At 39.3% G+C, this 16061-nt stretch overlaps 1 protein-coding gene across 37 annotated transcripts in view; it reads right to left on the bottom strand.

Annotated features, from left to right (window-relative positions):
* ank3b (ankyrin 3b) overlaps positions 1 to 16061 on the bottom strand; it is a 187860-nt gene that overhangs the window by 69869 nt on the left and 101930 nt on the right. For 32 of the 37 annotated variants that reach the window (XM_056245887.1, XM_056245883.1, XM_056245893.1 and 29 more), the window contains exons 2-8: positions 10479 to 10580; positions 9800 to 9898; positions 9273 to 9371; positions 6650 to 6748; positions 3619 to 3804; positions 3185 to 3208; positions 1235 to 1333 (exon numbers count right to left, since the gene is read on the bottom strand). In XM_056245887.1, the coding sequence (XP_056101862.1) occupies positions 1235 to 1333; positions 3185 to 3208; positions 3619 to 3804; positions 6650 to 6748; positions 9273 to 9371; positions 9800 to 9898; positions 10479 to 10580 (708 nt within the window). The remainder of the gene's footprint in view (positions 1 to 1234; positions 1334 to 3184; positions 3209 to 3618; positions 3805 to 6649; positions 6749 to 9272; positions 9372 to 9799; positions 9899 to 10478; positions 10581 to 16061) is intronic. The other 5 variants (XM_056245879.1, XM_056245899.1, XM_056245888.1 and 2 more) reach the window with 1 other exon arrangement.

Below are 16061 nucleotides of genomic sequence, written 5' to 3'. Positions count from 1 at the left end.
TTCCTCAAGCCACTGTTCCCATTACTCCACTTTGACCCGTCGCCCTGACTCTACCGCCTTGGCTCCTCCCTCCCTCAGCTCCACCAGGGACCATCGTCCCTCCGGCTCCACCTAGGTCAGACGTCGCCTCGCCTGCACCACGGACTTGGAAGCCGTCCACTGCGCTTCGTCTCTCCACCCCTACGGCTCCATCTGGCTCTACCCTCCCTCCGGTTCCTAGTTGGCCAGCCGGCACACTGGTTCCACCTCGGGGGGTCGTCGCTACAGCTCCGTCACGGCCTCCAAAGCCTGCGGTGCTGTGCTAGTCCACCTGCTCTACATCTGCATTCTGGGCTCTCTCTTCACAGGATCCATCTCGACCCGTCGTACCCATGACATCGTCGAGGAAATCTCCACTATTGCTCCTCCCTCCCTCTATTCTAGTTTCCTTTGTTCTCATTTTCTCAATGGTTTGTTTCTATGGTTGCTAATTAGTTCCCCACACCTGTTCTGTTTCTACATTGATCAGGGTTTGTATATAAGCTCTGAGTGCTCCTTAGTTCTTTGTCCTGTATCGTTTATGAAGTAGTTGGGCTATTTGTTGTAGCTAAGTAATCTCCAGCATGTTTCCTTGTTTGGATTTACCATTAAAAGTCTATTTTGTTGCACTCATTACAGCAGCCACTCATTACAAATATTTTTTAACATGTAAGTTATTCCTGTGATGGCAAAGCTGAATTTTCAGCAGCCATTACTCCAATCTTCTGTGTCACATGACCCTTTATTTTTTCTAAGAAATAAATATAAAAGATTCCAAACTACTTAAGGTTTTTCTTTTCGTATTACCCTGACATTTTGGCAAAGGAAAATGTATTTGTAATGAAAATCATAGAAGATATGTATTCAAGTCATTGTTTGTCTAAACTGCATTTTAAATGTATATTTTTTATCAATAGATCATCATTGACACTATTAATGTTTAGGAAAATGAACCATTCAAGAAAAAGAGGATTTATTTAAACAGAAATCTGATTTTGCACATACTTCAAAACTTTTATTAAGTATCATGTAAATATATAACAAAATACCTTTTGGGAGCAATTTCAGTCCATGCTTTAAATATGACATAAAATGATGTTCGTCAAGGACAAAAAAGAGAGAATGACCCTGTTCTGACCCTAGTGCAGTTCATGAACCATTCATATCCATCCCCTCCACTCTTACAGAAAACTACAGCTGGAGTTTGTGTCCTTACCCTCGCCTTGAAGTCTACGGCAGCTCCGCGGTTCAGGAGCAGGGTCGCCACATTGATGTTACCGTAGTGAGCTGCTATGTGGAGAGGGGTGAAGCCACTCTGGAGAGGGACAGAGACGAATAAAGTACAGGGGTCAAAAATGTCACATACAGAATTCTAAAGGCCTTGACCTCACGTTACCTGACCTGACCTCATCCTCTATATGAAAAGACGACACCAGGACAGGTGTGGTGCAGTAAATCTCTGACAGATCTACACAGATGACCTTAGCACAACACTGAGGGAAGACACATCCTTCACTTGTTCCCTCACACCAACTCAATCCAGGTGATCAATTCTTTTGCTTTGGGATGAACATTAAGTTTACTTTAATCTCCCTGTTTATAAACTATGCTGTAGTTGCAATAGATGGAAGGGTTTTTTTCCATTTTAAAGGATGTGCTTTCCTCAGATGCATGATACCTCTATGACAGCAACCTTCAGCCAACAGTTACATTTACACACACAAAGCTTTTGTGAAGGTGGACCCATGACGTCAAGTGTGCAAACATGCATACAGTGCACTGCATTAAACAATGTGCTTCCTTGTCTAACTATTCTCATGAATACAGTTTAAATTATTTTGAAGTTTAAAGTTTAAAGAATTTGCTGTACATTCTATTGAGTTATAGTGTATATAGCACACATCTTTTAAAATAGTCAGTATGCCACTGTACATTTGACAGTGCATTTGAGCTGTAGATGAACATCAGACTATTATTCCCAGTCTTGTCAGTGGTTAATACAGTATATAAGTTACATGTCATGCAGTGCAATCCAAAGCTGTTAAGTTGAAGGACAGCTGGAACATATCTGGAAGCCATGCTGACTGTGAAGAGAAGAGAAGAGAAGAGAAGAGAAGAGAAGAGAAGAGAAGAGAAGAGAAGAGAAGAGAAGAGAAGAGAAGAGAAGCTCTTTCTGCTGGCACCTGTTAGGAGGGGAATGTCATGCATGAGACGGGACGAGTGCTCTGCAGCTGAGGAGTCTGACTTCACCCTACCTTCATCTGTGGGACAGTACTAGATATCTAGGTTTTGATCTAAAAGGGCACTTAGATTTATAACTTAAAGAAATTGAAGCATAACGCATATTCAGACATATTCCAATGCAAACTGGTTTTAACACTAGTATAAAAAGGTACTGCAGACCGAGCTGGTCACCAGAAAACGTTGTGTTTTGGATACTGTTGTGCAGGTTTCTTCACTACATCAACCACCAAAGCTACCTTGATCCAACAGCTTTACTAGATAAGTAACCACTTGACTTTTCTAGTTTATCAGTAAGACCAGAACTAAACTGGCATAAACCAGCTGGACCAGTATAGACATTCATACTGGTCTAAGCTTGTCTTTTAAGCAGGTAGCTGATTTTTCGTTGTTGCTGGGGCAAACTATCCTAATTTAACATACAGAAACAAGCAGGCCAATGAAAGGTTGACTTCTTGGGCAGGACTATCTGTGCAACAAATATCAAATGTCAAGAGTGTTCTAAAAGAGCTATTCCGTTTGTCAAAAAACACAACCCTCCTTTTATTGAAAATGAGTTCCCTTTCGTTGTCACTCCGAGTTCCGTCGGATGACGACGAATGGGGGTTTCGATTGGCTTTCTAAGCGAAACCCCCATTCGTCGTCATCCGACGGAACGTCTCCGTTCCCTACTCAGGGAATGAGGGTTACATCCGTAACCGAGACGTTTTTTTATGATACAAGTAGTTCTCTCAGCTGCAGACCTCGACCGGTTAACCAGAACGTTTCCTCTCCATGCTAGTTTTCTGTTGCCCGTTAGTAATAGAAGTGCCATTTTACTGAGACAAAAAAGCAATGAGCAGGGGCAGGAGGGGATGGGGCGGCAGCAACAGCAGCAGCGTGATGTGGGCGCTTTGTGAGGTGTGTAGCGTTTGTGAGTGTATACCTCTGTCGTTCTATTCACCATCATCTAGAGAGACCACCAGAGCGGGAGGAGAGAGAATGGTCTGATTAGTGTTCACAAAGTCACAATGGGAGCACCAAGCTGTACGGTGGCTACATGGTGAGGGAGAGCAACAAACCACACATCACACAACACCACGAGGGCTTAACTGGATGGTGCATCCTCTAGAAGTCTACGGTTTAACTGTTTGGGATTTTCTTTAAATTGAAGACGATTGTAAATTCATTTACAATGAGCATCTCCCATCATGCACCATTGGATTACGTTAGCCACCACAAAGTCTGCTTAGACGTGTATTTTTTTACATTGCGTTAATTCCAAAATATGACAATCATCCTATGTGTTTGAATGGAAAGCACCACCAAGTTCTAAATGTAAACTGACGGAAAGACTTGGTTGTATATTGATGGAGGTACCTTGGATTCAACATCTGCATTGTGGTCATTCTGCAGAAGCAACGCTGCTGCTTTGGTGTCGTCTTTACGGGCGGCGATGTGCAGGGCGGGTAGTCGCACCTTCCCCTTGGTGTCGTTCTCCAGGAGCAGAGATACCACCTGATCATGACCTTGCTGAAGAGCTACGGCCAGTGGAGTAAAACCATCCTACAAACACACAACAAGAATACTTGAGTAGCCCAAAGAGATATAAATCTTAAAGGTACACTAGGTACAACTCTCTTTATCAACAACTTTACAACATAATATCAATTGTCTTGCAGAGGAAGTTTTAACATCGGAAATGATTCAGCATGCTCTTTTACAGGGGTAGCAACATCAATATCACTGATGGCAAGAAAAAAGTCCTAAAATAGGGGTGTCAAATCCTGCTCTTGGAAAGTCACTTTCCTGCAGACTTCAGCTAAACTCTGCTGGAAGGTGGTCCACCAGGAGCAGGGTTGGACACCCCTGTTCTACAAGATGAATATCCCATAAAATATGTGGTCTGAGCAAAAAATAGCATATCTGCAGCCACAGTAGATGCACTTTCATTAATTTGTTCACGGACATGTTATAAGTACTCAAGGATAAATGACAGAAGCTTGAGATTTCTTGATTCTAACTAAGGGATGGGCAACTCTTGTCCTCTAGATCCACTTTCCTTCAGAGCTTATCTCCAACCCAGATCCCAAACTCATCAACCTGTAGCTTTCTAGTAATCATGAAGACCGTAGACCTTGATTAGCTTGTTCAGGTATGTTTGATTAGGGTTGGAGCTAAGCTCTGCAAGAAAGTGGAACCTAAGCCCTATTCGGACTGGATTAGTTTAACATGGAGAGATGGGGTAAATTAATTATTACTTCCCAGAGATTTTAGTCCCGTCCGAATGTGCCATTTCAGTAATCATTATGGACAATGTCAGATAAGATTACGCCGACTTTTACCTTCTGTAAAAAGGTCTGGAAAAATTGCCTCGGGTAATACTAATCCCGTGCGAATAGACCCAGACCCCCTGTAAATATGTACGTAAATGTTCTATCATTTCCTGTTTAAAAGTAGTGTTCTGCATTTTTTCAAGTATGGAGGCACTTGAAAAGCATTCAGTTGCGTTCTAGACGGTGAAACAAGTCTGTGGCGAAACTCATGTTTTCCACAAACCATTCAGATCAAAAAGAAGATCGAAAGCACGAAACTTCTTTTAGCTTTAGGTAAGTGCCTATTACCAACATAATTCAATTAATTAAGAAATCGTTCGATTGGACCTAACTGTTATATAAAGTTTATATATATACAGTATATATATATATATAGTATGTGTTTGCGCAAGTTATATCAGGACGCAACGTAATACGCGCATGACAAAGGGGGAGGTGACGGCGGTACGTAAATCAAGTTACCCCTCCCACTATTTCTTTTCCCGTGCGAATTGCCCATTAATATTACAAACGTCCTGTGGTAAAATTACATTACTCCATCAACCCTTGTAAAACTAATCCAGTCCGAATAGGGCTCTAGAGGGCCAGAGTTGCCCATCCCTGAGTTAGAATCAAACTAACTAGAATCAAACTCTGCAGTAAAGTGGATCTTGAGGTCCAGAAATGCCCAGCCCTGTTCTAACTGGATACAGCAGGGGTAGCCAATAACTCAGCTCGTGGAGGGCTACCATCCTGTAGACTTCAGCTCCAACCCTGCTCAAACACACTTACCTTTTATTTTTAACTAATCCTGAACACCTTGATTATGTGTGCTTGATTAGGGTTGGAGCTAAACTCAGCAAGATGGTAAACTCCAGGAGAAGGGTTTGCTACCCCTTGGACAGAAGTACATAGATGTTGATTATTTACTATACCAGCACAGCTGAGGTAGTTTGACTTAGTTAACAGCATCACTGTTCCATATCATGTTCTTAACTACAGTAGTAACAGCAGATTTTTAAAACTTGGTGGTGTAAAGAAGTAATTCCACATAAAAGAGTGTTTTAAGTATAAAAATCTTGAGCATGTCTTTAGATCCATTAACAAACGCATGTATAACCATTCTTGAAAAATGTTGCAACTGAAACTGAAAATTTATAGAAATGCATTCTATAAAACAAAATAGAATTTTGTTCTACACGGTAGTCATGGTACAGTATAAGAGCAATGACTGACTCGAGACTCCTTGTGTGTGTTCTTCATCAATTATTCCTGACTTGGTGAATAATAGGGCTGAGTATTGACAAAAACCTCACAATACAATACACATCGTCATACATGATTCAATACATTGTGTTGTATCACATTATCAGAATCGGTGGGATCAGACAGAATCTCTCTTGTGTGGAAACCCTTACTAAAAAATTGCATTTTCAGAGTTTATGGTTTTAGATGAGCTGTTTCTAAATTAATTAAACTGTAGTAAATTATATCAACAAACACCTAAATAAAAAGAAATTATTCATACAAGAATATAAAATATCAATCATATAGCGAGAAAAAATTACACAGTATATGAATATATGATTGTATAAGCACACTTTTAGAAAATGACAAAATGCTTAGTAAAAGGAAACATAAAAATAGTTAATAATTCTAAAAGAGCAGCTTGACATCAAAATGCTGTAATGCATCTTTTTGTGGTTCAAGTCTGAATTTCAGACAGACCTTCATTCTCACCAACATGGACCATTAACATGCAAACAGCTCTTCAAACATGAAAGTGTTCTTTGAAGCATAATCACTGTCTGAGAGACACAAGGGCCTGGTACATTCTCAAGGACAGTGACGTCTGGCACCCTGGTCTGTCATGCAGGCGCACACACACACACTTCAAGCCGGGCATTCAATACCCTCACTGCGCAACTAGTGTCTGCCTGCTGCCTTGGAAAGGACAGCAAGGTCACTGGGTATTCTGAGTCGGGTTTTATATGCATCATCACTAGATGGACCTATAAGTATGATGCTTCATATACAGTGCTGGGAATTGCAGTGAGGTAAGTGATGAATCGATAGGAACAGAAGGTTTTTCTTACCTCTGTGGCAATACTCTGACTGGATCCGTTATCCAGGAGGAATTTGACGACGTCCAGGTGGTTCTCCTGGGCAGCCATGTAAAGTGGTGTGAAGCCATTCTGTAGCAGGAACAAGAGCATACTTAGAAATGTCTACGCTTATCCATGATTCAAATCCAAGATAAGACCACAGCACATACAGTCGCCTCATCTGCAGGATTGTACTGCACTGATGATGATCTTTTTAACAAGTTTAGAATCTTATTTGAAATAAAATTAAACCTCAAATATGCAATATGTCTGGTCATTATTTTGATACCAGTGTTGTGTGAACTTTTAACAACTGCCTTCTTTTCAATTCATGAGTGGGAATGTGAATTGAATTGGCCATACCCGCAGGCAGTTGAATTGGAATTAAAGGAAGAGGAAATGCAGTCACACCATAAATAAATTCAAACACAAAGGTTTTACCATTCACTTTGACAAATTGTTAAATTGTTAACTTATTATAAGTTCAATATTGTCAAAACAATGAACACAACAAAATGTCAGTCACTTTGGTTTTAACTTTTAACTAAAAATAAATACTGAACTCAAAATTTGAGGCATTCTAGGTAATGAAGGTCCATAAAATGAGAGTTATGTTAAACATGTTAGCATATTTAGCTTAGCTTAATAACTTCAGTAGTAGACAATACTATTATACATACTATGTTAAATCAATGTATGATACTAGATAAATAATATGTACATTTTCAAACGTTTGGTTTTTGGCAAATGTTGGTCATCTAGCTAACCATAAATTAGCTAAGATTAGCTAACATTTTTATTAGCAGGCCCAGACAGAATCTTCTGGGTTTTTTTTTTAATCTTCTAAAAATCGTGTATTTAGTGTAGCCCTGGGTATTAGCACTATTAACATAACATAGTCAAATAAAAAAGGTAACTAGCTTGCTAATGCTTATAAATGTGTTTATCTCCTTCATGGGGGCTGAGTGTGGAAACGGAGAAGCTAACAACTACGTCACCGGATGAAGCTTCAGCCTCTAGGTGGGTATACGAATTAAGAGGGATTATAGGTAGAGTGTCAATTGTCCATTTGGGTGATAGGTGGCGGCAATGTACTATGTAATCTTCGATCAGCCATAAAACAAGAAGAAGATGAATTCTTATAAATGTGGGGTGCACATATAAACATACCTGAAAAAAAAGAATACCCTTCAGCATAAAGAATACCCTTGCAAAAATATACTGTTCTAGCAACCCCCTGTAGAAAACTTCTTGTAAACCTTTAGCAATTCACAATCAGCCTCCTCATTCATAAAGTGTCCCTATTTTAAGCACTGCAGTGTGAGAAAGCAGAACCAGGCTGCACTTGTGATAAGTTCTTGAGATAAAACAAAGTCTGTCTCTACTCTCTCTCGCACACGTGTGCATGTGTTTAATTTTGGACTCCCTGAGGGTAGTTTCAGTGACAAGGCAAAAATGCGCATAAAACTATCGCCCATACCAGCTCTCAAATCCCAACAGCTTCTCCTCAAAATGGAGACATAAGTAGGTTATATTTAATGCAGCACTTCTAAATTCTATTTCAGCTATTTGAGCACAAACTGGGAACTTGAGTATCTGAACTTCACTTAAAATTCATAACACAACGCATTGCTAGTGCATGTTGCATTATTAGCATAATTGACTTGTATGATTGGTTCTCTCCTTCAGATCAAGCACTGGGATTGCTTAACAACAGTTTGTAGACAATCTTGCTTAAGAAGTTAGTCAAAGTCAGTTGTGTGCATGGTGTAGTTGTGTGTAGCTAGCTTTTTTTTTTATTATTGCAGGTTTAATGCTGTCACCCTTATACTGGTGCAATCATTCAAAACTCCTCATTGTTTTTCTTATAAATTATATAATCTGAAAAAGCTATCAAATTAAAAGATATCCCTCCTTTAGCTTCAATGTAGTTAGCTACTTTTTGTTTTCTTTTCAAAGGTTTCATTTTTTGGTGATGCTAATTATGTAGATAACCATAAGTTATGGTAGCATAGTTATTAGCAGGCCCAGATAGAATCTGCTAACATTTTTCAGATATTCTGTAATGATTTTGTTGGAAAATTAGCTATTTAACAGTTTGTAGCTAACTTTTTTTTTACGGTAGCTACAGTAAATTACAAGTAGCTTTTAACTTGACAAGCTACTGTACTGTTTCAAACTAGCTTCGCAAACACTAGGTTCAATAGCACCAATTTTTGAAGGTGACTAGTGCTACATTTTGTTACCAGCATAGTCTTAAACCCCCCATGAAAGAAATCCAAATTTTTGGAGACTCATGTGACATTGCTGCTGTAAAATTTTCTGCTGCTGAATGATTAATTTATTGGCTTCACACTGGTCTGTTATTGTAGAGACACCTACATTTACATTTACACCCCTAAACATTCCGCTGAACAAAACAAACTGTGATTAGTTGCTTTCAATGTTAGTCAGAAGACCCCTTGGCCAATAAAAGCTCCAGACCTTCTGCCGTCAGTCTGAAGGTCTGGCTACACAAGACTACAGCATAGTGACACAATCACAAGCTTACAATGGATTGGCCAAGTGTTTGAAACTTATAGGCCACTCATCACATGTAAAGTGCTGACTGTACCTGAGACTGGGAGTTGATATTTGCTCCATTAGTCACGAGTTCCTTAACAACATCCAACTGTCCAGCGAGTGATGCTATGTGCAGAGCTGTGTTTCCTTTCTAGAATCAGAAGAACACAACAGAGTAGGTTGACTCAGTGTTAACAGTGACCCAATGTTTTTTCATAGACCAGCTGTCTTTTGGAATGCTTCTTCGCTACTTCTGTCCCTGTTACAGTACATAATAACACTTTGAAGAATACACTTTTAAGATGGGAGAGTTTCAAAAAACCTCTACAGAAATATTCCTCTTGAAGATCCTATAATGAATGAGCAGATCCAGCCCTTGGTAGAGGCTCAAAGTCAACATGAACATCAGGAAACAGTGACTTTGAAGACTTGCTGATGCAGCAAAGTAATGTCTATGAAGTCATGAAGTCAGCTGAGTAACACACTTGTCATCTTTAATTTATATGCACAGCCTTCTACACTAGTGCTGACATTTTTAGTTGTGTGTCATAGTATCCGATCTGGTGATGTGGGTGTTACCTTTGTTGATGCATCCACAGTGGCACCAAGTTTAAGAAGCTCAGCCACAACCTCCACATGGCCTTCTTTAGATGCTAGATGAAGAGCGTTCAACCCATTCTGCATCCAGAGAAACATATATATTTGTATGCTGTTTATGTACAGGATTTAGGATCAATATGAGGTATATCAGAGACAGAATATGTCATTTAAAGGTTTATGACATTAAATAAGGGCAACACAACTTTGGAAAGTCTTGAGGGCTCCACTCCTAGTTTTGATCATTAAAAATAAAATAAAATTGTATTAAGAAAAGCCCAGTCTTCAGTGTCACATGATCCTTCAGAAATCATATTAATATGATATGTGGGGTTTTGAACCATTTCTTATTATTAATAGTTGTAATGCTTAATATTTTTTTGTGGAAACCTTCATATACATTTTTTTCTTTGATGACTAGAAGTTCAAAGAAGAACCATTTATTTGAGATATAATTTGTTCTGTAACATTATAAATGTCTTTACTGTCAATTTTGATCAATTTAAAGCATCCTTGCCGAAAAAAAGTATTAATTTATTTTAAAACAAATGTCTTATTGACCCCAAACTTTTGAATTGTAGTGTACAGTGCCTACAATCATATTTATGATGTCAAATATCAAATTCAAATGTTAATTTTACAAAAAAGGAAGACGTATGACCTGGTTGCAGATGTTGATGTCCACGCCTGACTTTATGTATTCGAGGGCTTTCTCGATGTTTCCAGCCCGGGCCGCTCTGAGGTAACTGGCATTACTGTCAGTCTGTAAGAGAGAGAAATAATAATCAGATCGTCTTCTTCACAAATCCTCACTGATCAAGAGGAACCAATAACACCATATGCTGACACTTCCAAATTTCAAGAGGGAGAAATAGGTCCTCGAAAAAGAACAGATAACAAAATCCAATCTATAGCATCTTTACTGCTTTGAAGCAAAACCCAAAAAGGCAAAAGAAAGAGATGTGGATATTGATGGACATGGCAGTGCCCTAGCAACCAGATTTCCATTCATATCTTCTTCAGTAAATCCAACTCTAAAGAATTAACTGTTGTTCTGCCCATATATCAAGTGCTTTGTGAAACAGAAATGAAGTGCAGCTCAGATCTCTAAACAAATGGCTGATCGTGCAGGAGGTCATTGCCAAGATTCCCGCTGTCTCTCCTGAGTCTGATTATGAGCTATATGACATTTGTAATAACAGAAACACAAATAAACTGTGGATAAACTGGCTGTAGTTATGTAAAAGAGGGTCTGAGAAAGAAAAGAAAGGAAATGTCACAGAGCTTGAAGCAGTGTTGCCCTGAGAGCGGGATTCCAGAGGCATTCATACAGGAAGTGAATATAGCATGAGGAGAAGTAATGGATGTATTCATCCTGGAAGAGACATCATAAACCTGAATATGCAAACTGGAATTACAAGAGTGTGCTGGTCTTTTCCATCCCCATCAACACATTTTTGTTAATTTTGGAAATGTGGTTTTGCAGGTGCATTTGGTGAACCAGTAAAATGTTACGAAATGCTTTAGTTTTACTCAACAATGCGATGTGACTTAATTTCAGGAATATATATACACTCACCTAAAGGATTATTAGGAACACCATACTAACACTGTGTTTGACCCCCTTTCGCCTTCAGAACTGCCTTAATTCTACGTGGCATTGATTCAACAAGGTGCTGAAAGCATTCTTTAGAAATGTTGGCCCATATTGATAGGATAGCATCTTGCAGTTGATGGAGATTTGTGGGATGCACATCCAGGGCACGAAGCTCCCGTTCCACCACATCCCAAAGATGCTCTATTGGGTTGAGATCTGGTGACTGTGGGGGCCATTTTAGTACAGTGAACTCATTGTCATGTTCAAGAAACCAATTTGAAATGATTCGAGCTTTGTGACATGGTGCATTATCCTGCTGGAAGTAGCCATCAGAGTATGGGTACATGGTGGCCATAAAGGGATGGACATGGTCAGAACAATGCTCAGGTAGGCCGTGGCATTTAAACGATGCCCAATTGGCACTAAGGGGCCTAAAGTGTGCCAAGAAAACATCCCCCACACCATTACACCACCACCACCAGCCTGTACAGTGGTAACAAGGCATGATGGATCCATGTTCTCATTCTGTTTACGCCAAATTCTGACTCTACCATCTGTCTTAACAGAAATCGAGACTCATCAGACCAGGCAACATTTTTCCAGTCTTCAACTGTCCAATTTTGGTGAGCTCTTGCAAATTGTAGCCTCTTTTTCCTATTTGTAGTGGAGATGAGTGGTACCCGGTGGGGTCTTCTGCTGTTGTAGCCCATCCGCCTCAAGGTTGTGCGTGTTGTGGCTTCACAAATGCTTTGCTGCATACCTCGGTTGTAACGATTATTTCAGTCAAAGTTGCTCTTCTATCAGCTTGAATCAGTCGGCCCATTCTCCTCTGACCTCTAGCATCAACAAGGCATTTTCGCCCACAGGACTGCCGCATACTGGATGTTTTTCCCTTTTCACACCATTCTTTGTAAACCCTAGAAATGGTTGTGCGTGAAAATCCCAGTAACTGAGCAGATTGTGAAATACTCAGACCAGCCCGTCTGGCACCAACAACCATGCCACGCTCAAAATTGCTTAAATCACCTTTCTTTCCCATTCTGACATTCAGTTTGGAGTTCAGGAGATTGTCTTGACCAGGACCACACCCCTAAATGCATTGAAGCAACTGCCATGTGATTGGTTGATTAGATAATTGCATTAATGATAAATTGAACAGGCACTCATCCTTTAGGTGAGTGTATATATAGCATATACATATAACATATATATATATATATATATGCTTATTTATTTGAGCGTTTTTAGAACCATTGTGATATTATTTTCATGGCAATTGAGCTAAAATTCAGTATAGCAAAATACTAAATTACCTAAATATGTCATATGTTCTTAAACAACTGCACTATATATATATATATATATATTTTTTTTTTTAAAGTAAAAAAATAATATGTAATATTTTTTGCAGTGCAATAATGAGAATTTTAGGGGAAATTTTTCTTTAAAAATTTAAAAAACAATGAATGGAAATAAATAAATAGATTGTTTGACTGTATGAAAATACAGTTTCTTATCTATTTCTTTGATTTTGGGGTGATATTTGACCTGGAGGTTTCTTGACAGTTTTTGTGAGATTCTAGTAAAACATAATTCATATGTTTAATGTGCATGGTAGCCTATATCATAAAAAAACAATCAACAAAACAATCCATGTGACCATTCAACCACATGCTGATTCCAACATGTGTTAGCTCAAATGAAAATAGCATTTAACCACAACACCCTAGTCTATCCTAGTGCAATACCAGACATACTCCTCATACATGCTTTACATACTTTAGTGTGTTTGATCTGTCTGTGCATTTCTATATTAACAGGTCTCAGTGCATGAAACACTAAAACATTTTTATTATGAATATGATGAATGAGGTAAAATAAAAAGATCAGGTGTCATAAAAACGCTAGTTCATGTGAATGAGCATGTAATAAATGTAGATCTAGGGAAAAGGTGTGGTCTGTGCTAACAGTTCAGTGTCCAGATATTCACACACATAGAGAAAGAGAGAGAGGGGGGGGGGGGGGGGGGGGGTAGAGAGAGAGAGAGAGGGTGTGTTTGCCGTTGCTGCAGTGCTGTAGTCCTGACACACCCCGACACACACATGAAAACACACTATCTGCATCTGAATCCTTTCACACACAACCAGATACATACCACAACATTAGTCTAGGATCTACATAACTAAAACTGGGGATCAATTTTCAAAACCTTCATGTTCATATGAGTAGGTGAAAAGTACCCAGATGACCGACTATATCACATAACAGTCACAACATGGGGGATTTAGTATTTGCCTAGAAGTCATTCCTACTACACATTCATCCTTTTGTAATGGTCACAAAGTATGTTCTTCATTAAATGTAGTACCTACTCAGGCAGTATGTGATTTGGGATGCATTTTGTGTCTCTGTTGCTCTATCAAATCTGTTGCTGTTTGTTTGAACATCATAGCAACAGCAGCACTGGCTCAACCAATGGCATGAGATGGGGCGGGACTGTCTGCTAGTTTGACCAATGGCAGCAGGTAAGGGGAGTTGTTTAAGAAAAACGATCTTGATTTTTACAATTTCGTTTGGTGATGCTATTGGTGCAGAAATTACCAACACAACCTCAAAGCAATTCGTAACTATTTTATGTTTTGGCAAATGTGGCTAATTCATACAATCTTATTTGTATGTTTTTGTACAATCTGCTTACTCCCCAGTGACGGGTAGGGATGTAACGATATCAAAATCTCACGGTACGATACAATTTCGATATTGACCTCACGGTACGATATTTATTGCGATATTGTGGAAAAGCTCACGGTATTGTTAAATAGCTCACGATAGTGTTTGTGATGATAATCTAAATAATATAAGGGGAAGGGGAAGACACCCCTTAAAACCAAGAATTTTCGCGAGCTTACTTGAAACCAAGGGGTACCCAGAATGCACTGCGCAACCGGCAACAATGGCAGGCATATCATCCAGAGAGTCCCATAAATGTAAGTATTTTTGGCTTAAATGATTGATTAAAAAATTATGACAGTCTTGTTTTGTGCTCTACACAGTTATGTACATATATATTTGCAACTATGTTGTTTATTGAAATGTTTTTAACGTTTTTAAAAATCGCTAGTTTGCTACGCTAGGCTATCCTAACGTTACATTGCTGATTTGCACAATCAGTCCCACATTTCGAGATCACCCAAAATGTCCGGGATTCAGCTTTTACTTTCTACAGTCGCCATTCATTATGTGTACATTATTTGACACTGACACGTAACGTTACGTGCCAGCTTTTCAGGTGATGCATTCAGCTTCAAACGGATCCCGAACGAGACGAAAACACAGGAATATTAGCAATGCTAAAATGCACATCAACATATCACTTGTTTAGCGTTCATGTACGTCAGGAAAAAAATAAACATCTTGTCGATTTATTTTGATTAATATGTGCGAGCCTGCGAGGGAGAGAGAGCAATACAGCGCTTAGTTTTGAGACCTTTTGAGCCTTTCGCTTGCTTGGCTCCGAAGAGAGAGAGAGAGAGAGAGTGCGCGCGCGCGACCGGGGCTCGCTCTCTCGCTCTCTCTCTGCTCGTTCAGGTAAACATGCGCCCTGTCACAAGCGCAGCAGTTCATCTACATTTCTCTTCTCCCTTGATTTCTGCGATTTGTTGCAGACAATAAACACACTTGCAGACGGCATCTTGGAAGTTTGTGATCCGCGGGACTGTGTTTATTCCTCTTGCTTTGTGACGGACACCTGTCCTTTTAATATTGTAACCCAACCACGACGATATCGAGACACGTTTACCACCGCGATAGCGCGATATCGTCAATATCGTTACATCCCTAGTGACGGGTATGATTAGGGGTGGGGTTAGAGGTGGCCTTTTTTTCTAATAATCGTACGTTTTTGTTTGATTTACATCGTGCGAATTCATGAGAAATTGCCACCTTGTAACATAGTTCCATTTTTCCCGTGAGATCAGGTTGGAAATTACACACTTCACCTTTAAATAAATGACTGTAAATTTTTGGAGGAATTTAATGAAATGCATCCAAACAAAGTACAGATGAGGGTGTAAGTATTTAATTTGGGTTAATTATTAATAATTTCATACTTCTTTAGGTCTCTCACTTTTTCTAGCAATATCAGTCCCTGGCTTCTGTCTAGCTACTGTAGCATGTAGAAATGTCATCCTCTCTCTATTGTGGGCTCAACCTCTGCAGTGTGTGGGAGTTTCCTTTGAACATCTCTCTCTGTCTGTCTGCTTCTCTCTCTCTCTCTCTCTCTCTCTCTCTCTGTATCACTAGGAACCACACAGCATGTTCTGGAAAGGCCTCAACAAAACCTGCATGAAGTATTTTTCTTCATTAGAAAGTAGGACTGTACAAGATAAATTGAATAATTATATATTTTAGATCATTTTGCTGGCAAGACTAAATTAAATGAAACCATGAACACTGCAATAATTAGGGGCCAAACACAGAAGGTGTCATCTTTTTATTATTCCTCCTCCTTTTTATTGTGCTTCTTCTGCTCTTTAACCTATGGCAGCCCATAGAACCGCTTGCAGGAAAATTATGAAATTTGTCACACAGATACAGGATAGTCTGGACATTTACCACAGCAAATCTGGTGTCTTTAACTCATTCTCT

The sequence above is a fragment of the Rhinichthys klamathensis genome, unplaced genomic scaffold (genome assembly GCF_029890125.1).
Source record: "Rhinichthys klamathensis goyatoka isolate OS25496 unplaced genomic scaffold, OSU_Roscu_1.1 h1tg000035l_1, whole genome shotgun sequence".
In the NCBI taxonomy this organism is placed as follows: Eukaryota; Metazoa; Chordata; class Actinopteri; order Cypriniformes; family Leuciscidae; genus Rhinichthys; species Rhinichthys klamathensis.
Note: the sequence above shows the minus strand (reverse complement) of the source record. Positions and strands in the feature narration are given on the sequence as shown.